At 49.2% G+C, this 23915-nt stretch overlaps 1 protein-coding gene across 1 annotated transcript; it reads right to left on the bottom strand.

Annotated features, from left to right (window-relative positions):
• Positions 1–1343: 1343 nt before the first annotated feature.
• Positions 1344–8491, bottom strand: LOC308655229 (cilia- and flagella-associated protein 144-like; the record flags this gene model as incomplete). The annotated part of the gene is made up of 4 exons (XM_081305166.1): positions 1344–1454; positions 5262–5365; positions 6311–6370; positions 8359–8491. 4 exons carry the CDS (start codon positions 8489–8491, stop codon positions 1344–1346), a joined length of 408 nt encoding a protein of 135 aa, XP_081161292.1.
• Between the last annotated feature and the right edge of the window lie 15424 nt (positions 8492–23915).

Raw genomic sequence — 23915 nt, 5'->3', positions numbered from 1 at the left:
AGAGAGAGAACACACCAGGGAGTGGCCTTTTATTGGGGAACAAGAAATTCAGGGGAAAATTCTATCCAATGAAGGTCGAGGGGGGCAGCATTCCAAGGTCAGGGTCAGTGATTGGCCTCAGGATCAGTGGTCAGTCATACCCCCCCACGGACAGGCTCTCGCACCTGGAGAGGGTGGGGATAGCTCCGACACAGTTTGGCCAGAACGCCTCACACCCAATCCGGGAGGTGCCCAATCACGTGCGAGAATGACTTCCCACACTGAACCATTGCTCAACATGGGTGGGATAACAAGTCTGGAGACATCAGACTAAGGGATAGATGATTTCCAGTGAAAGAGGGTTCCACACAAAGTTATGATTTAATGATACCAGTATTTGTGTGCAGTGGGGGCCTTACCCCACATCCAGTCCTCACTCCAGGCTCAGTCTCTGGGTGGCTCTCTATGCTGATGCCAGCAGGGAAGTCCAACTTTCTCTTCATCTAGATTTTTCCTAGGCAAGTGGGTGATCCCAGAATGCAGGCCATTTTCTCTTGTTGGTGTCCACCTGGGATTGCAGTGAACACTGGGAGAGTCAGGTCATGTTTGTGTTGCTCAGCTTTTCATTCCAGTGGCAAAAATACTCACATGTCCAACTTAAAGGGAGGAAAGGTTTATTCTGCTCATGGTTCCAGAGATTTCAGTCCATGTTGGTGGACTCCATTGTTTCTGGGCATGGTGGGCAGAGGGGCAGAGTGATGCTGATCTCATCATGGCATGGGGAGCAGGGAGACAGAGAGAGAGAGAGAGAGAGAGAGAGAGAGAGAAGGGAGGGCCAGGGACAAGACTGACACTTCTAGCTTATTCCCTCCGCACAAAGTGATCTACCTCCTCCAGCAGGCCCCACCTCCTACAGTTTATACCCCTAACAGTCCATTCAAATATGGCCCCATCAGTGGATCAATCCATTGATTAGACAATCACCCACATAACCCAATCACTTCCCAGCACCCACCTCTGAACGGAGCTACATGTGGACAAGGTCTTCAACACAGGAGCCTTCAGGTGGCATTTCAAATCCAAATACTAACATCATTGTGTAATGTTTCTCAGGTTTTCCATTTTCTTGGAAAAATTGGAATATGGAAGGGAAAACCTGTTCAGTTCAAAGGCCCCCAAATCAAGCTTACTCGGTACTTGTGGAGAATTTAAAAGTTATTCCCCATATATTGATTAATAAGCAATTCCGTCTCAATTCAGTTGTCATAAGATTTGCTGCAGGTTTGCTTTCTAGCAAAACCACCTTTATTTCCCTGGACAGCGCACTCGGCGCTCAGCACGAAGGCCGGCCCTTCCGCTGAGCGCTACTTGCGGTGGTCCTCCTCCCCCAGGAGCCTCAGTTTGGCCTTGTACAGAGTGATGTCCTTGTAGACCCTGAAGTGATTCATCTTGTGGTCCTGGCGCTCCGGGCTGACCTAGGTGGAGGCAGAGGCAGCATAAGCTGGTCAGGAGGCGAAGACCTGGACCCAATCGGGCCTCCCTGACCACAGGTGGCCCCAGGGCTCTCCTGCTCAATGCTGCTAGTGAAACTGCGACACCAGCGCTTAGAGCGCTTAGAGCGTCCCGAGAGCAAGGGGCGTCACCTCCACAGACCTGGGGCTCTGCCCTGCCTGCTGCCTACGTGGAGGGCAGCCTGCGGGTCCCCCCCGCCCCGGAAGTCCTAGGTCCCGGGGACCTTGCATCAAATGCCCCGGTTCACTGTGTTTTCTCTCATTTCCTGGTACCTGGTCTCATCCCAGCTTCCTTCAGGGAAAATGGAAGCTGAGAAGTGGCCCCACCCCACCCCTGGGCCCCAGGAAGTCGGACTGAAGCACATCTGTGGCTGGTGCCTCTTGCTGCGTGGACACAGGGAAGGCCGATTCCTGGCTTCGTTCCTGTGAACTGTCCAGTCCTGCAGGACTAACGGAGCAGGGCAGCTGCTTGCCCCACCGTGGCCCAACTGTGCTGAGGTTCACTTCCCTGTCTACACCGTTTCCTCTTCCTTCTGAGGCAGGCGGGCACCACAGCCAGGCTGCCCAGAGCCAGCGGCCTCTATGCTGGGGCGCCAGGGACAGGTGGGGGCGGTGCTGTTCCTGTCCCCGGATAGCACCCGCACACACTAGGTGTTCAGGTGCTTGAATGGAAAGGGAGTGTGGTGGGGGGGTCACAGCGAGCCAGGGAGAGGGAGGACCTCAGCACAGCCACCTTAGAGAAGCTGCCCTGAGGGTCACTCAGGGATGTGCTCATCCCATCCCAGTCTGCAAGAGTGTGTGTGTGAGTGTGTATATGTGTGTGAATGTAAGTGTGTATGTGTGTGCGTATGTGTGTATGTGTGTGTGAATGAGTGTGCATATGTGTATGTGAGTGTGTATATGTGTGTATGTGAGTGTATGTCCGTGTGTGTATGAGTGTGAGTGTGTGTGTGAGTGTGTATATGTGTGTGAATGTGTGTATGTGTGTTTGTATGTGTGTATGTGTGTGTGAATGAGTGTGTTTATGTGTGTGTGAGTGTGTGTATATGTGTATGTGAGTGTATGTCTGTGTGAGTGTGTATGAGTGTGAGTGTGTGAGTGTATGTGGGAGTGTGTATGTGTGTGGGAGTGTGTGTGTATGTGAATGTTTTTTGTGTGTACGTGTGTGTGTGTGAGAGTGTGTGTATGTGAATGTGTATCTGTGTATGTGAGTGTGTGTGAGTGTGTGTGTGTGAATGTGTGTGGGAGTGTGTGTGTATGTGAATGTTTTTGTGTGTACGTGTGTGTGTGTGTGAGAGTGTGTGTATGTGAATGTGTATCTGTGTATGTGAGTGTGTGTGAGTGTGTGTGTGTGAATGTGTGTGGGAGTGTGTGTGCATGAATATGTATGAGGATGTGTGTATGTGTGTGTGAGTGCGTATGTGAGTGTATGTGAATGTGTGTATATGTGTGATTGTGAGTGTGTGTAGGTATATGAGTGTATGTGTAAATGGGTGTGTAAATGAGTGTGTTTATGTGTGTGGGGGGAGTGTGTGAGAGTGTTATGTGTGAATTTGTGTGTGTATGTGTGAATTTGTGTATGTGTGTATGTGTGAGTTTGTGTATGTGTGTGTATGTGTGTGAGTGTGTGAGCATGTGTGAGTGTGTGAGCATGTGTATGAGTGGTAATGTGTACGTGTGTGGAGTGTGAGCATGTATAAGTGTGTGTGTATGAGAGTGAGTGTGTGTGAGTGTGTGTTATGTGTGAATGTATATGTGTGTATGTGTGTGATTGTGTGAGTGTGTGTGTGAATGTGTGTGTATGTGTGAATATGTGTGTGAGGATGTGTGAGTGAATGTGTGTGTGTATGTGTGAATGTGTGTGAGTGTATGAGTGTGTATGTGAATGTTATGTGTGAATGTGTTGTGTGAATGTGTATGTGTGTGTATGTGTGTGATTGTGTGACTGTGTGTGTGAATGTGTGTGTGAATGTGAGTGTATGAGTGTGTGAGAGTGATTGTGTATGTGTGTGAGTGTGTGAGAGTGTGTTATGTGAATGTGTGTGTGTATGTGAGTATGTATGTGTATATGTGTGTGTGAATGTGTGTGTGAATGTGTAAGAATGTGTGTGAGTGTTTGTGAATGTGTATGTGTGTGTTGTGAGTGTGTAAGTGTATATGTGTGTGAGTGTGTGTTGTATTGTGTGTGAGTGTGTATGTGTGTGCATGAGTGTGTGTGTGTGAGTATGTGCATGTGTGAGTGTGTGTGTATGTGTGTGTGTGTATGTGTGTGTGAGTGAATGTGTATGAGTGTGTGTTGGTGTGTGTGTTTGGACACACACCCCACATGAGGATATATTTTCAGCAAGTGTTACCCAGAGACACAAGGCAAAGAGGTGCCCACTGAGCCTTACTTCCCAGGGGTCCCTGGGCTGAGGTTGGGGTGCTCTGAACAGGGCAAGGTCCTGGCAGGGACAGGGGTCCTCACATTGGGGCCCATGGAGCACATCAATCACATCCTCTGCCCCAAGCACAAGGCTCTGAAAGCCCAGCTTCTTTACCTTTGATGTTCCCACAACACCTGGATCTAATTTGGGGGGCTTACTTCCTACCTTGCTCCCTGTGCCACCTGAGGGCACTGTCCCCACAAGTGTGATGGACAGACTGAGTGCTGGCAGGCCCCTTGGGATTCAGACACAGCATTCTATCCTCAAGGCCTGGAAGGGTCTGAGCAGGGCAGGCCTGGCTGGGCCCCACACTCGTCCTTCCTGTGGTGTGTGCTGACTGCAGGAGACGCCCTGAGGTGCAGGGAGCAACCTTCCCATGGTGCGTGAAGCCCCCAGCTCTCTGGTGCTTTGCTAAGATACACACTGTCCCCTTGGCAGACCTGTCTTCACCAGACTCCCTTCCCTCCCACCTCCTTCTTGCTGGTCACCTCTGCATCGTCCAGTTTCAGCAAAACTCCAGCTGAGCAGTGTAGCGAGAGCCACCATCCTGGGTGTTGACTGTCTTGGGTGTCTGTGGGCTCCTTGCCGTCTGTCCCCCAGAGCATGTCTGGTCCCTGCCCTGCCTTCAGCAAGAATCCAGCCAGTTCAGCTTAGCCAGGATCCGTCACCCAGACGTTCCCCCCAGTGATTCCCACCCCACACACCCCTCCATCCTTAGCTTGTCCAGCTGCCCACCCTGCTGGAGCCTCTGCCCTAGCCACAGCCCCCCTTGGATCAAGCCTTCCATGTGGTCTTTAGAAATCACTGACCCCTGATTCTTTATTCATGTTCAATCAAGGTCTTGAGCAGTTTCCTCTGAAGTCCCCTCTTTCACTGATAGTTAGATCTCCATGGCTGTCCCTTGCCTCCGTGTGGCCTTGCTTCTCCAGCTCTGAGCCACACCTCCTCCTTTTGGGGTGAGCTCTTCTCTATGAGTGGTGGGCCCCCTGGAGACATCCTTCTGTCTGGAGCAGCACCTGACTGTCCCAGGCAGGGCTCAGGGATTCCTTTCTGCTCTTCCCCATTGGCATCACAGGAGCCTGGCCACGTTTACTGAGCAGGTGCTGTGTGCTGGGCACTGTCCCAGGTACTGCTCCTCTCAGCAACCCTGTGAGGCAGGTTCTGTGGTGTCCACATTTATGAACAGGATCAGCACCACACAGTGGCTTAGAAGCTCACCCCAGGTCTCAGGATACCAAGAAGGACAGAATTCAAGCCCCTGCCAGCTGGCTGCCCACTCTGCTCTCAGCCACTGCCCGCTCCACCCTGTGTTCCTACTGCTGCCCGGAGCAGGGGCCTCGCTTACCAAGGGCTCTGCCTCCCAGCCGATCTCCTGACTTTCCATCTGTGTCTCTGGGTACTTCTTCCGGGGTCTCTGAGCAGCGTGGTGAATGAGATTCAGAAACCTGACTGGAGAGGAGTCTCAAGTTAGAAGCTGCCCGTGTCCTTTTCCTGGCCACACCACTCCAGGGCCACAGAATTCTGTGTGCAGAGCCAGGGCCTGAGACAGGGACGTGTGGTTCTCAGCCATGTGTCAGCAAATGTGTCTAGTGCAAACTGTGCCAGGCACTGTTCTGGACCCTGGGGCAGGGCTGTGACAGTCATGGGTCACCAGGGAGTCCAGGGCAGGCAGGGACAGAGATCGACTCCTCTGTTCTCAGAACATGTGGATGCTGCTCTCCTGTGCCTCTCCATTATGCAGGGTCCTTCCACAGCCTCCTACCTGACACCCTGGACCACCTGTGCCCACCTGCTCCAACAGTCCCACATCACTGCCTGACGGAGGCACCTGTTCTCCACACTGTTGCCCATGATCCCACCCCACACACAGGTGGAGGCACTTACAGGCTGCCCTCTTGCCTTTGTCTGATTGTGTTGAGACCCCCAGGCCCACCCCACTGCCTGTCACCAAGTGAAAGTGGAAACATGAACAGGCCTGTGTTTACTGAGCATGGTGAGCCGGGTTCAGCTCTAAGCACCTGTGGTGTTTTGCTTGGTCCTTCCAACAACTCTAAGAAGTGGGCTGAGAGGTCAACAACCTGGCAGAAGCCTGCAGTTAAGGAGTGGCAGCACCAGGACATGAATCCAGTTCCTAGGCCTTCAGAACCCGTGTAAGTAACATCTGAACATCTGTGAATGAATGACTCCTATCTTCAGGCCATGGGGACTCTTGTGGATGACAGTAATGAGTTGGCATGTGTTTGCACATCAGTTTCTCTGAGCCTGGTCAGTAGAGTAGTCTTGAGACCACAGCAGAGGACCCTGAGGTTCCCTGCAGCGACTCTGCCTGCGTGTTCTCTGAGCCCCCTGCCTCTCTCTGCCCCACCTCACGAAGTCTCCAACCCAAGGACTTACCATCTTCAGGTTCCTCCAAGTTATCATGCCACGACATGGGCTTCCTGGTGATTGCGTGAACTGGAGAAGAGCAGGGACACAGTGCAGGTCAGAGCCCAACCCCTGCCTCCCGCCACTCACCCTAGACCAGGCTCCCATTCTGCACCCACGTAGTGCCTGGGCCTGGGGGGTTCTGGCTGGGTGCTGGAAACAAGGTCCCACAGCTCTTGAGGACTTAGGGTCTGGCCTGGCACTGTCCAGGGCAGTGGCCACAAGCCACAGTCTACTAGGATTTATGTTTGTTTATTCATTCACTCATTTATTTATTGCAGTGAGCTAACCCTAACCCTAACCCTAATCCAGCCCTCTTTTCTTTTATTTTGAGAGCGGTCTCTGTTGAGGTCATCCTTAAACTTGCAATCTCCCTTCCCCAGCCTCCCTGCTGCCAGGATACAGGTGTATGCCACCATGCCCAGGAGTAAAAAGTCTTCTGAGCATGCGCCCCTAAGATATGAAATGTGTATGTCATCTGTATGTAATATTATCTGCATATTAGAAAAAGATAATATTTTTCTTTACAGTACAAGTAAACAGAAATGCAAGCTACAGTACTTTCTCACTTCACCACAGTGGCCACATTAATCCTGTGCCCAAGGGAAAGAACTGGAGGAAATCACTTTTCCCAGAATGAATGTGGCCTGAGGGATTATTTAGCTTGTTGGAATGAACCAACCTAAACAGAAGTGAATTTTTCTGTTGAAATCAGTGGTGGGGACAGAAGACAGCCAGAAGAGTTCTAAGCAAAATGAAGTCACTAAGTCTCCTGCAGATGGCCAGGCTGCGGGGGTGCTGGCTATGGAGGTAGAGAGTTGGGGGGAGCTCAGGGAGGAGGAGCAGGTGGGCAGGTACCATAGGGGGCTGTGGAATGAGCCGTTCAGAGGTAAAGAGGAGTTTGAGAGGGAGCCTAGCAATGGTGGGGGAGGGGGGCAGGCCCTACTGTATTTGTGGAAGGAATTTGGAGGAGGTGAGGCTGGAGAGGGGCAGGTCCAGTTGCTGTCCAGAGGGTGGAATTAAGTGAGAGGTGGGTACACCCCCAGTGTATCATGGAGTCTTTCCCTGAGGTAGGAACAGACAAGGGTCAGGGGAAATTTGAAGCAGCAGCCATTCTGCTTCTGTGACTGCCAGGTGTGTGGACAGAGGGACAGAGGCCGGGGCTGACTCAGGCTTCTCACCTGGGAGGGAAGGGCCCAGCTGCCTTGTGCTGCCACAGGGTCTTCTGGAGAAGCAGAGGGTGGGCAAGGGATTCAGAGCCCCTAGCTTTCCAGAGGGCCAGTTTGAGGTCCCTAATGATGAGTCCAAGGTAGCTAGCTGGGAGGTGGTCAGATGGAAGATCTGGAGCTCATCTGAGGCCCAGTGTCCTTTAGGGGCTGTTGATGTTATAGGATGAGATGGATCTCACAGGAGTGTGCAGGGTGAGAGGAGTGGAGGGGAGGGTGCTTTTACCTGAATGACAGGGAACACTGACCAGAGCCCACTCTCCTGACCTTTCCAAAGAAAGGGCTATGATGATATTAAAATCCTAAAAAAACCCTTTAGTGTATGAAAATGAAACCAAAATATAACAAAAACAAAATATAAAAGCCCTGAAAAATGTAATTCCATCAAAAACAAAAATATTAAAAGCCATTTCCAGTTGGGTGCCATGGCACATGCCTTTAATCCCCAGAGCTTGGGAGGCTAAGGCAGGAGGATTGAAGTTCAAAGCCAGTCTCAGCAACTTATGGAGGCTCAAGTCTCAAACAGAACATAAAAAGAGCTGGGGCTTTACTGAGTGCCCTTGAATTCAATCCGTAGTACCCCTCCCCGCAAAAGCATTCCTTTTTACATGCAGTATGTTTGATCTCATTGTGAGGTGGATGCATTTCAATGCATCTGATGTGTCTCAGGAGGCCGGGCAGCCCTGGAATCCACCCTTTCTGGACACCAGAGATCAGGGCAGGCCTCTCCCTGCTGCCTGCGTGCCCACAACCCACCCCGCAGTGTCCCACCTCTGTTCCCCTAGTCCTCACCCTTGCACAGGGGATTCACGTGGTACTCCGTGTACAGCTTCTGCGTGCACAGCTCTTGCAGATACTGTTCCCACAGGAACTGGTTCTGATGAACCTCATCCTGGATCACCCTCTCCCTCTGGTGTCCAGCCATGGCCTGGCCATGCTGGTGCTGTGGGGCTCTCTAAGTGCCCTCTGGCTGGGGCGGTGCCGGTTATTCTGCCATCTCCTGGCAACAATGTCCCAGCTGTCTACTGGCAACAGAGTCCTGGTTGGAATGCTCCAGTCTCCAGCCCTGGACCTCCCCTGGGCAACCTAGTCCCCTGACTCCACCCACTGCCCCCAGATCCCTCCTCCCAGGGCCCCAGGCAGGCACTGGACTCACCTGCCCCAGCTTCTCAGATCAGAACCTGGGTACTAGAGCTGCCCTTGGACATCATCAGGGAGGGGCTCCAGGTCCAGTGGGGAGGCCCAGGTAAGAGACTGATAGCTGGATCTCACCTTGGCCAGTCATTTCCTAGAAAAGATTTAGGTGGTCTCCAGGAAGGGTGGATTCCAGTTTGAGTGTGGGGCTGTCATCCTCCTGTGACCCCTGGGTCCACCTGTTCAGGCTGCTGGAAAGGCAGTCCCAGGGACTGTGACCTGCACCCACAGTAGGGAGACCGTCTCCCCTGGGTGAGTGTGTCAACCCTGCTGCCTGGTTGGGGAGGCTGGATTGTGGGTGGGACTGGATTATGGGGATCTAGAAGGGAGAGCTGGGAGGAGGAGAGGGGGTATAGATGGGGGAGCGATGGGAAAGGGGAGCCGGATGAACAGCAGGGAGGCGAGTGGGTGGTCTGGGAGCAAGAGAGGAAGAGCTGGGCACAGAGCCCCTCAAGGCAGGGTGTTGGGAAGGGACCATGTAAGGCAGAGGAGGGAAGGTGGTGGGGCAGAGGCCAGAAGGGGAGGGCTTGAGCTGGAGAGCAGGCTGAGGGCTGGCAGCCTGGTGGGTCAGGGGAGGGAGGCGGGTGATGGGGCTGGAGGGTGGGGGCGCAGAAGGGGGGCATGGGCATTGAGCTTTATCCACGGGAGGAAGCTTCTTAGTCATGTCTTTGGACAGTCCTAGCTACTCACTGGCCAACCAGTGACTGACCCTTGCCAGAGGGCCTCTCACAGTTCTCTCCTCAGATTCCATGATGGAAGGCCCTTTGTGACAGGCACAGCCCCACCCTGTAAGGCACTGACAGTCCCCACCATCCAGGGACTGGTCCCATGTCTAGGTTCAAGAGTGGTCACTGGGCACAGAAGAGAGAGAGAGAGATGTGGCACTAGGAGTCCATGTCCTTGGGAGACTTCAGACTGCCCTCCTCAGGCAGTGACTGATCAGAGGGCTAGGGGACACCTCTGTGCCTGGGTCCTAGGTGCCCTTCCTGAGGACACACTTTGGTGGTGCTGAGTGTCTTCACACCGTGTGCAGGGAAGTGGGATGGGAAAGTGGAATCCGTGTCCCAGTGGATTAACTCACTGTGTTTCCAGAGCCCTTTCCTATCATCTAACTCCCTGCCTGAATAGAGGTAGTGAGAGGGGAGAAGAGGTGTCCATTCTGCAATGAGGAGGACCCTGGAGACTATGGAGGGGGCTTCCTTGAACAGGCAGTGGGGTCAGAGCAGGTAGGACCAGTAAAACTTCTAGAAACTTCTGTGTGTCTTCAGTGGCCAGTAGACATCAGCAGTGGCCGACATGGGTGGGATGGTGGGTTTTGAGGATCTTAAGTCCAGCAGTAGAGAAATAATCTCTAAGAGGAGGGTTTCTATCGTAGCTATGAATCAGCTCAGTGCCTATGTGTGGAGCAGGCCCTAGACATTTACCTGGAGAAGCAGCTCCTCAAACCAACCCTGGTCCCCACTCCCAGCAGGAAGCTGCACCTGGGAGGCTGTCCAGGTGAATGCCACCAGGGAAGTCCCTCCTCCTTTTTGTGCAGTTTTCCTAAGCAGTGAGTGATCAGGGTGCAGACTGTTTTCACTGGCCGTGTGTCCACCCAGCACTCGAGGAAGAAAGCACCATGGGGCAGGTCTTGTGCTGCAGTGTTTCTTGGGTCTTCAGTTCTCTTGGAGAAGATAGAAAGTGGAATGGAAAACTGCTCCATTCAAAGGCCCCAAATCAAGCCCAGGAGACACTCGTGCAGAATTTAGAAGCTTTTCCTGGAGGACGTGCCCATCAGGTTCATTTTACCTGGGCTTAAAAACTTTCTAATTCAAGGAGAAATCGCTGCTTGGTATAAAGTCAAAAGATTGATCCCACCATTCACAAGCTGCCCAGCTGCTCCAGCTGCTCCAGAGCTGGGCTTCAGGGTGGTCCTGGGATTCAGGGTGGACTTAACACACTCAGAGGGACTGTGTGGGCAGTGCCTTTATGCAGAGGAGACGTGCGACGGTCACTAGGGCCCAGTAACAGGTGACGCCTGGGCTGAGATCCCTGCTAGAGCCAGGAGGCCCTGGCAGGTCCTGTGGCCCCTCCCCTCCTCTCCCTACTGCTGTGTTCCATGTTGACTGTCGACTGCTGACACAGAGTAGGTTTGGGGCCAAAAATAACCACATACAGAGATGCCTGGAGAGGAGGGCAGGTCCTTCAGAGGCGCTCTGCCTGTCCACTCAGGGTCTGAGGGAGACCCTTGGGGGTTGGGGATCCAGAGCGAGGTGTGGGTGGCTCCAGGGCAGTGGAGAACGGGTTTGCTTTTCCATCCCACCCGAGTCTGGTCCTTCACAGCTGGTGTAGATCGTGGGGCCTCATCTCCTGAGTCTGACCGCAGCCCAGTGAGGTGGCCTGGAGATGGGCTGGGCCTCCTGTTCTTCTCCTGGGGGTGTGGACGCCCACAGATGACGGCTGACTTGCAGAATCATAGCACTGCTGAGTGAGGGACCGGGAGGATGGAAGTCCTTAGATCCTGAGGACAGGGCTCCTGAGCAGCCGAGGCCTCCAGATCATGTCCTGACCCCTGGCGCTAGGACTTCCCTCAGTCCTTTTCTCAAATCCTCCTGCCCAAGCTTCATGGCAGGATGGAGTTGATGCTGTGCAGGAGTAAAGACAGGTGGGTTCCGAATCATAAATCCTTCCCTTTCCTCTGACTTCAAGCACCAAACATGACACAGTTTCCTACCAAGTACATGCTCAGAGGGTCTTTGGAAGGGGAGCATGTGGCCGTGCAATCCCACCATCTTCACACTGCCTATTGTCGCTCAGTGTGTTTGGGAGCCCAGGTGACCACTCTTACATACTGGGGTGCCCTTGTGCCCCAAGTGGCTCAGAGCCCAGAATATTATAAATCAACTGTCACAGGAGTGTCCTACAGAGAAGGAACTCCCCTTCACTGATGCATCCTGCATGGCGTCCTTGGGAGTTGACTGGAGAGGTGGCCGTTGGGCTGGCGCTTGGTTGTCTAAGGAGCTGAGTCTGTGGCTCTGTGGTCTTGGTGTCTGCTTGGCTCAGCCTCAGGACCAGCCTGGTGAGAAGGGGAGAGGCCCCAGGAGCACTGGGCGAGCACCTGCTACCTCTTCCTCCCCCACCATGGCTCTTGGAGGCCATGGAGAGTATTACCTCCTCTTGGATAGGCCCCTCCTCGGCCACCTTGACTTTGCTGACAATGAGGAATCATGGACTCTGGTTCTGTTTGCAGTGCTGTGTGGAGTTGTCGACTAAGTCGGTTCCCTCCCTGTGTCCTGGCCAGCCATCACGGAGGGAGTGAGTCTCGAGGAGAGATGCTCTTTGAACATGGAGGCTCTCTGCATCACCTTTGAGGGTGTGGGCCACCAGGTGCAGACCCCAGCTGACAGCCCAGGGGACACTGCAGTGCTCAGTCATCTAAGTGGTCACAGTGTGCAGGAACAAGGCTCACACCTAATGTGCAGAATACAGGAAGCATCTCCCCAGTTCCTGCTGGGATTTGGAGATTGATGGTGTACTAGAGAGACCTAAGTATGCAGGGCCTCCAGCAGCTGGACGTTCCTCCTAGGTGGTGTCTCCAGCCTCAGAGTTTGTGATCTGGCCAGAAGCACATGGCCCCAAACACCTTTTACACTTGTGCCTTGGAAATGTCTGCAGACCATGTGCACAAGCTGCGTCGGATGCCGTGACCTCTGACTGTCAGATGATGGGTGGTGTTTGGGCCATCTCTAGGCTGGACAGTCCAGTCAGAGCTGGCAGTGCTGGAGTCCTCTGGCACATCGACTTAGGCCTGAGTGGCCTCTCCAGGTTGTGGTTCATAGCATCCACACTGGACCTCGGGCACTGGCACCCATCTGGCTCTTCTACTCTGCCACTTGCCTTCACCACTCATCTCTGCCATGGCCTGTCCATTTGTGGAGTGGCACAGCAGACAAAAATGCCCACCACATACTGCTGGGAAGGTGCTGGCCCCTGTCGGTGCAGGAAGAGAATGTGTTCTGATTTTTATTGGGGAAGTTGCCACTGAGGATTATCCAGGGGACCCCCATACACACCCTGAGGCACTCCCCCAGCAGCTGATCTGGGGCAGGGGTGCCTGGCCCACCTTGTTACTTGGAAGGTGTGTTTCTTTAGTAGTCCCCAACCCCTGTTCCCACAGCTGGCTGGCCCCATGCTGGTGCTCCAAACAGCAGGCAGCAGCTCCCCAGGTGCTACATGGAGTGAGTCTTCAGAGCCTTTGCTTCCGGGATACAATTTCCTGATTGTCCTGAGGGCACTGCAGTCAGGGAGAGGAATATCTTTAAGTCCAGAGCACCCTGGGAGCTATTTGTGCAGGCCTTTGGCACTCATAAAATCTCCAGGCAGCCATGATGGGAAAGAGCAGTGGGTTCAAGGAAGAACGGCTATAATAAAATACCAGAGTCTGGCCACTGTGTAAAGAAAAATGTTAATTTAGGTCTCTTTTTTTGCTTTTTTTAACTCTCAAAGTCCAAGATCAGGTGGCCTCCTCTGTTTGCCCTGTAGCATCACCTGACAGCTTCACCACATGGCAGGGAATCAGAAAGGGAGCTGCCTCCTGCACCGGTGTGCATGCTGTGGGGTGCCTCATTGTATGCCAAGCCTCTCCTGTGGCAGCCCACTGGCTCTGGAAGCCCATCATCATCTGCCCACTTGCAGGGAGGTGCTCTGTGCCATGAGGAACTGACTCCAGTCTCACAAGGCCCTGCACCTCGGCACTGCCATGCTGGGGACCAAGCCTCCATCCCATGAACCTGTGGAGGACATGCTCAACCACCTCAGTGGAGGACACAGACATTCCCAGAGGAAATGAGTGATGTGCCTGAGTTCCTTTCTTGGGGTCAGGAATGTAGTTGCTCCCCTGGCACCAGATATCCCTGAAGACCTGAGCCCTGGTCGTACCTGGGGTACTACAGCAGGAACCCCCTTACTCCCTCAAACATCCTGAGCAAAGCTGCTGCAGGGCAGAGCAGCTGCCCTGGGGCCGAGCCAAGAGAGAGTTCAGGCCCATGACCAGCTGTCTGCTTCCCTGATCCCCAAATGCCAAGCAGTTGGCCTCCAGCCCTTCTGAAGGATGAGGGTAGGTTCAAACTTGGGATCATCCCTCCACAGCAAGTTCACACTGTCAGGTGTCCCCTGACCAGCACCAAGGTGACCACTGTCTGCCTGGCTGTCCAGCTATCAGAATGCAGGGCATCCCAAGCCGGCTGCCCCAGGACAGCTCTGCCAAGAACAGCCTCGCTTCTCTGGTCCAGCCTTTGCCAGCAGTTGCTGGAGGGGACCTGGCTGCTGTTTTGGTGGCTGATGAATTCAGTCTTCCAATCCTCTGGCAGTGTCCTTGGAGCACCTGTGCCATCTGCCTGAGCACTGCTCAGATGACCCCGGTACCCAGCACTGACCACCTACCCTGCCCTCTGCTCCTTCATCTGCCCGTCTCCACACTGCCCATCTCTCCTGAGACCTGCGGTGGCAGTGTTGTAGGGGTCAGATGAGGCAAGACACAAAAGATAGCACGAAACAGTTTTATTTGGCTATAGCCAGGTTCAGAGGGAACAGCTTTTGCTGTAATCAATCAATCCCCCTGAACTCCGAGTTCAGGGAGTTTCAGAATGTTATACCCAGCATGTAAGGGGAGGGGCTCAGAAGTTCACCATCTGCAGAAGTTCACATAAAAGCAGCTTTTCTTTCTCTTTTCTGGGCAAGTTAACCCTTCAAAGACAACACCTGAGAAGGAGAGAGCTTCTTCTTTCCTTTCCTCCCCCTGCCAGCTATTACCATGGAGCCCAGTTGGTAACTTCTCTTATCTTAGAAATGTAGACATCTATCTCTGTGAAGCCCCAGCTCAAGGCCAGAGGCCTTGTTAAAGGACCTGTCTTTTATTTATCACATTTTGCATTTAGTAAACATACTTCTACAAACTACTACACTGGATAGATTTGTGTGAAAAAAACTAGTAAAGGGGCATTCAGCACCTGGAGTGCTGATTTCTTCCAGGCCAATGGCCAATTAAAATAGAGCAACAGGAAAATAGAAAGTTTACCTACATTGAACTCTTTGTAGAGACTCTTTTGCTGATGGTCCTAAAATCAATTATGGTGAAGATTTCTGGAGAAGCTTAGTTAAGATTTTCTGTGGAGGAGGGGGTGCAACTACTACAGGGGGTAGTATGTCCTCTCATAGTTGTATGTCCTCTCAGGTCCCATGTCCTCTCATGGACCTTCAATAGCTGCCACCTGGGACCCACCTTGGGACCCTCCCAGATGTCATAGGCCTCCTTCCCTCTGTCACCAAATGCCTACTCCACCTACCCAATGGCACTGCTGTCCCTTCTCACCATCTAGGCACCCCTGCCCTGTAGGGGTTCTGTGTTTGGGATTGGGGTTACTGATGACTTGCTTGGTGCCTGGGAAAGTCTCTGTGCAAAGGCATAGGATGCCTGGTTGCTATGGTAATGCCCTCTATGCTAGAGTTTTATCAGCTTCCACCTTAATCTTAGGCACATAACTCCCTGGAATAAAGGAATTTACTTGCTTGATAACCACAATGTTTCACCAAGCTCTGGTGCTCCTGGAGCTGCCTGCCTAACAGTGACTTCAGACAATGTTCTTTCTTGAGAACTGCACAAAACTCCTAATGTTGCATATTGTAACTGTGAAGTATAACTGCAGAAGAAGCAACCTGACTGAAACTCTAAACAGTAATGTGGTTATGGTACTAATGACCTATGTAACCTCTTAATATAAATAAGTGTGGCCGCTTGGACAAAGGCCACTCTGCCACCTTCCCTGCCTCTGCACCCTGTCTGTGTCTCTGTCTACTTATTATTATTATTATTTTCACAGGCCTCCTGTCCTCATCAATCCCATGGATTTTCCATCATGAGGCTCCATCTTCTTTTTAAAAATCTCCGAGTCAAGGTGAATAATAGGTGCCCTGCATCCATCAAGAGCTTTCAGAAAAATTTGTCTTTTAGGGCCCATTTCCTGTAGGGATTTCTGTGAGAATCGTGATCCTCCTGGTCAAATGAAGCAGTGGTAGTCCCTCTGGCTTATTTCTGGGAGTGTCTGCAGACCGTCTGGTAGCTTTTCCTTTCAAAATAAGTGACAGAACCCACGAAGACCCAGGCGTCCACAGACCCGGTGCATTATCAAGTAATGGAATATCATCTTCATTGCTCTTATTGGTGGTTGCTTTACACATTGCATAGAGGATGTATTCTAAAATACACTTTGTGGCCTTATAAGTATAAAATGTGTGTGTGTGTATATGTGTGTGTGTGTGTGTGTGTGTGTGTGTGTACTTGGTGGTAGACCAGAGGGCTCTGCTTCAGCTGATGGTGCAATAAGAGACACTTGACCTGTAACTTATTTAAAACAGTTTAATTTCTAGACTTGCTGAAAGGTGTGTTTTAAATGCATATATAGGTAACCAGAGATCTTCACTGAGAAAGACAAAATGAAACAGAAAAATAAAGATAGACTGAACTGTATTTAAATCATTATATAAAGTAAAATATTAAATTATATACATATAAATTGTTTATGCAAGGAGGTCAAAGCCATGGGATTATCATAAGATCATGACCCAGTACGTCTGTTATTTCATACATAAAGATAAAAGCAGCAGCAAAATGTTTAAAGTGAAACATAAAAGTTTAACAGAAATGGGAGAAATTACTTTTCTCTCTTACTGACATTTTAGAGAGGTTTAAAGCAAAATAAAACAAAACAGTCTTAAAAAACACACTTGACTCCTGAAATGTAAGTGCTGAGTGTGAATCTCTGCGTCGCTCCAGGCCTATTTATACTACCCAGGATTGGGTTCCTTCCTCTCTTCTCACCCTGATGTACCAGAACTGAACCTCTTGTGAGCTGGAGGAAATCCAAATCATGGGAGCAGGAAAGCCGGCCCCTCTGCCAACTGCACCAGGCCCCACAGACTCCGCAGCCTGTGCAGGGAGTGGAGGGCTTGGACTAGTAAGCCTGGGACAGGCGGGCACTGGGAAGCTGGGATAAGACTGCAGGGAGGGGTGCTCTGGAGACAAGGCTCTTCCTCTGCAAACCAAGCCTGCTGCCCACGTGGTTTACCTTGGGCTTCCCCTATGGAAAAATGTAAAAATAAATAAATAAAAGAAGCTTTTGGAAGTGTTTGAATTGTGAACACAACTCAAAGAATATTGGAGAGAAAAGTCACTGTGGAGAGGAGGGAGAACACCTTGTGTACAGTTGAGAAGGGTCAGCAGTGACTCCTGGGCTTTTGTTTCCTCTCTCCCTCCCCTCCCCCTCCCCTACTCCCCTCCCTCTTCTCTACTGATCTTCCCTCTATTTATTTATTAATTTTGACTTGGTGCTTGATAGATATGCATAAAGGTGGAATTTGCTGGGGTATATTTGTACATGCATATAGTATAATTCTGTCAATTAGCTTCTCATTTCCTCCCTTTCCCCCTCCCTCTTCCAGTTGCCTCAGTTCCTGCTACACTCATCTTCCCTTTATCCTCCAAGATTCTCCCCCACCTCTCCTTTATCCTCTGAGATCCTCACCCACCTCTCTGGTTTTTTAAATAATTTTATTAGAAATTTAATTTTTTATTTATTAAGTAAATTTATATGTGATACCTATATAAACCCACATAGAGATCATCATTCATTTATAAATTTAAAAAATATATTCATGTAAATATACAACAGATTGCTATGTTAACTAATATGATGTTTGATATTTAGAATATTCAAGTAAAATGCCAAGAGATGATGGCATTTTAAAATTGGTGCCATTCTTGTACAGTTCTAACATATTAGAAGTCCTGGGATTCTGTCCTGTGTATGGGAGTATTTATGGCATATGAATTGTATCTTAATAGTACTGTTCAGAATGAATGCCTTTAAGGTTAAATAAAGTGTTGCATTCATTTAAAACATGCACTACCAATGTTCATTATACTACTTAAAAATATTATAATAGGGATTTTCAGATCTCACCCTTCCTTCCTCATTAATATGTTTTCTCTGTTTTTCAAAGCACTGAAATCAGTGAGCAGAAGTGGGGGGGAAGGAGTTCTGTTTCATGGATGAGAGGTCCCAGGTGGGTAGAGCTGAAAACGCAGTGCTTCTAGATGCAAGCTCTGCCTCTGCAGGGAGCGAGTGTCAGGGGGCTTCTTCCTGAAGAGCATCCCAGAAAGACTGTGGACTTTGCGCATACGGTGTCAGGTAGCCAGTGTCTCAGGTTATCAATGAAAAAAAAAAAAAAAAACTTTATATTTCTCTCATTGGAACAATTATCAAAAACTTTAAAAGCAAAACTGAATTTCTAATATATGTTGCCTAATAAATGCACTTGGCCACTCACATAAGAGTTCTTGCAAACAGCCTGGATGAGCACTACATCCAGCCCTAGGGGTGCAGTGATTCTCCCTGGGGTCCTCCAGGAGTCCGCATCCCGCAGCTTTTTGCTTAGGGCTACGTCCTCTCCTCCGATTAGCTAGGGAGCTCGACTGTGTAATGGGTAGAGTAGCCTCCCTGAGACACCCATGGGATTCCCGGGGACTCTGTGGAACACAGCAAGGTGAGTCCCTGGGACTCTAGAACACAGCAAGGTGAGCCAGGGGAGCTCAGCAGAGCAGACTGAACTCTGATGCCCTGAAGGGGGCGTTTCCAGTCGGTGAAGCCTAGATTCCTGCAGAGGGCGCTCACTGCTCCTGCGACAGAAGAGTCCCCGAACACGCAGAGGAACAGGAGCCTATGAAGACAGAACTTCTGTGAGATGTTCAGAAAACCAAGTAAGAGGAGGACAAACTAGAAATCGTGTGGGTGTCGTATCACACAGGTCTTAACCCACGCAGCTCTCCACAAGTCCATGAAAACAGGAGGATGACAACCCACCACTCTGTGAGCCGCAGTCGTGGGCAAACAGGCCCCCAGAAGGACTCGAAGGACCAGGGCTCTTAACCTCACCCAGCAGGGAAATTTAAAATCACCAGTGGGGACATTCACAGCGATGTAGCAGGGTACTTACTGCACCCTGCCAGCAATTCAGGAGCACAGTGTGCTGACTCTAAGCCCGCTCCTCCCACGCCCACTCTGGGAGTGCACTAGGAGACTTGATTCTTTTATGTATCAATATCCCGACACTTAGTCACATTTCTCATGTGGTCTGTTGAGTGTGAGTTGTACGGTGAACCAGGCACTGACTGGGAGTGTTTTCTTTGCTGCGTGCAGTAAGCAGCTAGGGCAGAAGCTCTCTTTGTGACCTGCTCTGATATTACTGCTATTTTCACTAGTGGCTGTCAGGAAGCAGAGAGGTACAAAAAGTACAGGGAAATGAACCCTATCAGGCATGACCCAGTGCCCTGCCTCCTCTCATCATGCAAAGTCTACAATGACCACCCAGTGAGTTTATTCCAACCAACATGAAATGATTAGGTTACACTCTCAATCTAATCATTCCATTTGTGAAATATTCCTGCATTCACAAAGAAGCTCTTGAAGGACACTTCATATTTAAACTAGAACATTCTGCCCTGGCCCCCAAAAGCTCATTTTTTTTTTATTTTTTGAGGAGGAGAGTACCAGGAATTGAACTCAGGGGCACTCGACCACTGACCAACATCCTTAGCCCTATTTTGTATTTTATTATAGACAGGGTCTCACTGAGTTGCTTAGCACTGAATTGCTGAACTCATAATCTTCCTGCCTCCCCCTCCTGAACTGCTGGGATTACAGGCATGTGCCACTGCGCCTGGCTCCAAAAGCTCATTTTCGTCTCATAATGCAAAATGCATTTAGTCCATATCCATGAGTCCCATAGTTTTAACAGCTCCAGCATTGCACAAAGACCTAATCCAAGATCTCCTCTGAGACTCCAGGCACACCCATACCTGAGAGCCTCTGTTAAAGTCAAAAGCCAGATTCCCGCCCTCCTGGTGGGGTCCATTTGAGCCCATAGTGTCAACACTTAACAACCTTTCTCAGTATTTAGTTATAAGTGGTGGGTATCTTATCTGGGCTCTTTCTCTGATCTCTCCATGGAATTGAAATTAGTTTTCCTGGGGCATTTCCACAGACAATGTGGGTCACCAAGATAGGAGACAGAAAATCCACTGAGAAAATACCAATTTACATTGCAGACAACAAGGAGTTCAATTCCATATCCCAGAATCCAACCCTAACCTCCCAGGAATGGTGATTCTGGTGGAAGTCAGGCAGCAATGCGTGGCAAGGGCAGCTGCACACCCCTCTGCTCACATTCCACCTTGTTACTGCTGGTCTGGGTGCTTTGATTGCCAGCCAGGAGGCCCAAACCCTCCAAGTAGCCATCATTTCCCACAATCCACATGAGTGCTGAGAGCCACATGCCACCAACCTTCATCAGAGTTATCCCTTCAGTCTGAACACTCATTGGTTGACCTTCCCAGTTCAACTATTAGGCAGGTGAAAGGCCAAGGGCTAATTGGCCAGTGAGTGGGTGACCCCAGGTTGGTGCAGGAGCCCCACCCTCAGCCCAGATGGTGCACTTCATGAAACAGAGAGTGACAGCATCCAAGAACACCAGAGGGCAGGGAAGGTCCTATGAATTAAAATCTGTCTGTAGCATGCCCCCTGTCTTCACCCTGGGCAGGTCCTCCACTACCCAGCCCTCTAAGATTGGGTCCCTGGGTTCCATCACGTGGTCTTTTCCCTGCATCCCTCCAGATCTCCCCCATGATCTCTTCTCCTCTTTCTCCAACCATGAACACAGTCACCTTCTCCTTAATGACATGAATACCACTGCACTTCATATGTGCGTAACCAAACAACTAAGTTACCACATCTACCCCATTGACCAAAAGAATACTCCATGATATCATTGTTGTAAAAAAAAAAAAAAAACAGTTTAAGCAAAGTTTCTAATTCTACCAAGATGTCGTTGGAAACCCCAGAGCTTCAGGTGTGTTTCTTGCACATTACTATGGAAGTGAGGGCACTCGGCTGCAGCTGGCCCACAGAGACCCTTTCCTCCAGCCCCTTCCTCTTATTCTCACTTTCACATTTCTCATGACCAATGTTTCCTTTGCTGCTTAGAGCACCTTGTAGCCTACTCTATAAAAGGCTCCTCTGCTATGCATACCACTCAAATGCCTCAAGTAACCACATTCAGAACCAGTGTCTAGACACCAAGGAGCAACACTAACATGGCTTCTGCCTGAAGAATCCACTCTTTTCCTGCTCGGGGATATTGCACAGCATGCCTTTCAAGAAACTCTGGATGCCTTTTTTTTTTATCTCTGGGGATTCCTTTCTTCCTTGGAGTGGCCCTGGTTACTTTATTAAACTTCAATATCTTCCACTATGTAAAAAAGCGACAACAAGATAAAATGCACAGATACTCCAAGGACTACATTCCCAGGGTTGAGGAAAATTATACTGAAGACACACCAATTTATGTCTTCAGTATAATATAATCCAGGACCAATACATGAAAATTTCTATGAACAAATGAAAGCCCGAGAAGAGAGGTCTATAAATGGCATGTAGGAAGCTGCTCCATCTGCATGTGTGCCTTCTGCACCTCCCTTAGTCACAGCCTAAAGGGGAAGCCAAGAAGCCCAGGAAACAGAATGCCCACTTGTTGGAGGCAGAGAAAGACAAATCACATGCAGGGGATGCCAGCATTTCTAAGAACAACTTGGTAGAGAGTCTCACCAGAAAGCCAGGCATTTGAGGGAAACATTCACGATGATCCCATCAGACTAGACTGATGTGCCAAGACAGAACCCATAAACCAGCCAGACGATGACTTAAGTCAATGACGATGCTCCTATTGGAAATGTTTTTAAGAAATCAAGATCCCACCTAGCACAGATGACCTGTCAGAGTGCCAGTCTGGTCATCTGTTGTTGAGTTGGTGGCTTACCTCTTACTCAGAGATGATATCCATGGTATGAAATGAAGGGCCATTAAAATTAGTGATAGGAATCCACCTATAAATTGCCTAAGTAGTAAATTTAAACAAAATCTAGCTTGCAAATTAAGCCTGATAAGTGAAAACTTCACAAAAATTCTGAGTCCAGAAATAAATAAAAATGTTTAAAAGTATAAATGAGTTCAAGAACATGTTAAAAGAATGATAAAAATCAACAAGTAAAACAACAACAATAATACTTTTTCCCTCTTTCACCAAAGTAAAACACCCTGTAATTAGCAGAAAGTTCTCATTGAAAGGTGTAGGTGAAGTTAAAATATATATGTAAGAGAATTGGGATAATCTACTTAAGAATCATTTTTACCAAAAGGAAATATTTTCATTAGTTTAACAATGATTGTAAAATTAATGTATCTTCCATGCAGCAATAAATTAATACCAAAAATAATTTAGAAATTCCACTAGCCTGAGAAAATTACTACGAACAATTGTCTTTTACATTTATACTTATTTTTCCATTGTGCATACCCATGAAATCATACCCATATCACTTGCTTCTTATTTACTTAAAAAAAGGAAAGAGTATCATATATATATATATATTTTTTTTTTAACTTTCTTTAATGACATATTGTGGATTTTTTTACACTGTTATAATTAACTTTATCAAAAAACAGTTATATAACATAATTTTAATGTCTAAAAGTGTCCCATTGATGACTAAATATGAATTTATTAAAATAAATATTTAAAGGATATTTGACTTATTTCCGATTTCCAGTTATTTTCATTGACAAATAATATTATAATGGGAATCTTCTGTACATGTCTGGATACTTGTCTAATTTCTTCTTTAGGCTAAAAGCCTAGAGAGAAATTGCTTTAGTAAAAAAGTGTTCATATTGTGGATCATCACAAGATAGATTTCTGAAGGGTCAAGACTTGGGTCAAAATGTGCATGCCACTTAAATTCTATGACAATACTACTAAATTGTTCTCTATAAATTATTTTAAAAACTAAAACTGATGGACTTGGTGATGCACACCTTGTAATCCCAGTGCTCATTAGGCGGAGGAAGAGGATTGTGAATTGCCAGAAGCAACTCATACAGACCTTGTCTCTACATAAAATTTAAAATGTGGTTGGGGATGTGGATCAGTGGTAAAGTGCCCTGGGTTTAACCCCTGGTACAAACGAAAACCCTCCTATTATCTTACCCTGTTGAAAAAGGGGCTTTCACCTGCTTTATAATAAACATTTTCTACTAAAAGACCAAAATAAAAATAAAAGCATCTGCTGTCTGTACCAGTTGGAGGCTCTGGCTAGAGGCCCAGGGCTTCCCCTCCTCGGGCAGCTGATTAAGTCCACACCCCAACTCCTTTCCTTATCAAACTCTCACTCAGGGCCTCCATGTACCTGCCTATCACCCTGGACAAAAACCACAAGGAGGGGCAGCCCTGTGGCCAGGGTCTGGAGAATTATTTAAATCAGCCAATCCACAGGGTGCAGAGAACCCTGGCCAGTACCAGCCCAGCAACCCTGCTTCAGATGCTTCCCAGAGCCTAGCCTGTCTTCCTCAGTGGCCCTGCCTGGCAGCCTGCTCTTCTTCAAGCTGTAAGTAAGACTTCTGCTTTTCATCTACCCAGGCTCAATGTTGTGTCTCATCATAATGAATCTTGTTCTTGCAAGAACCCTAAATATGCTGGGGCCAGAACCTTCATGGGAACTGAAGTGATCAGAGAAGAAAGGCAGATTCTCCTGATTGCTAAATATCCTTTTTTGTTGTTGTTGTTTGCTTGTTTTGCTTCAAGCTTTTTATTCCATCCTTTGTATTAACAATCTTTTTATAAATATAAAGGCATCAGCAAGGCCCAATTCTGAACCTTGACATGCACATGCATTTGCAAACCCATCCCCATCAGGATGTAAAACTGCTCCTCTCCCCCAGGGAGCTCCAGTGCTGTCCCTGGTGACTCAGCTCTTCCCTGCCCCCTCCTCAGGAACTGAACTCTGGGAACCTGGACCCCAGGGCTGGCTCTGCTGTTGCATTATTAGAGAGCCATGGGAGTGTCTCCAGCATGCAGCCTCTGCAACCTGGCTCCTCCCAGCACAGACCCTGCTGATGCACCTTCCTCTGTGAATGAATATTCCCTTCTGTTAGCCCCAGAGTGATACCTCATGCCTTTTCCCCAGTACTTGGAGAATATTGGACTTGTTTCTAAATTTTGTCTCCTATGAA

Source organism: Spermophilus citellus, assembly GCF_964194105.1.
Source record: "Spermophilus citellus genome assembly, chromosome: 1".
In the NCBI taxonomy this organism is placed as follows: Eukaryota; Metazoa; Chordata; class Mammalia; order Rodentia; family Sciuridae; genus Spermophilus; species Spermophilus citellus.
Note: the sequence above shows the minus strand (reverse complement) of the source record. Positions and strands in the feature narration are given on the sequence as shown.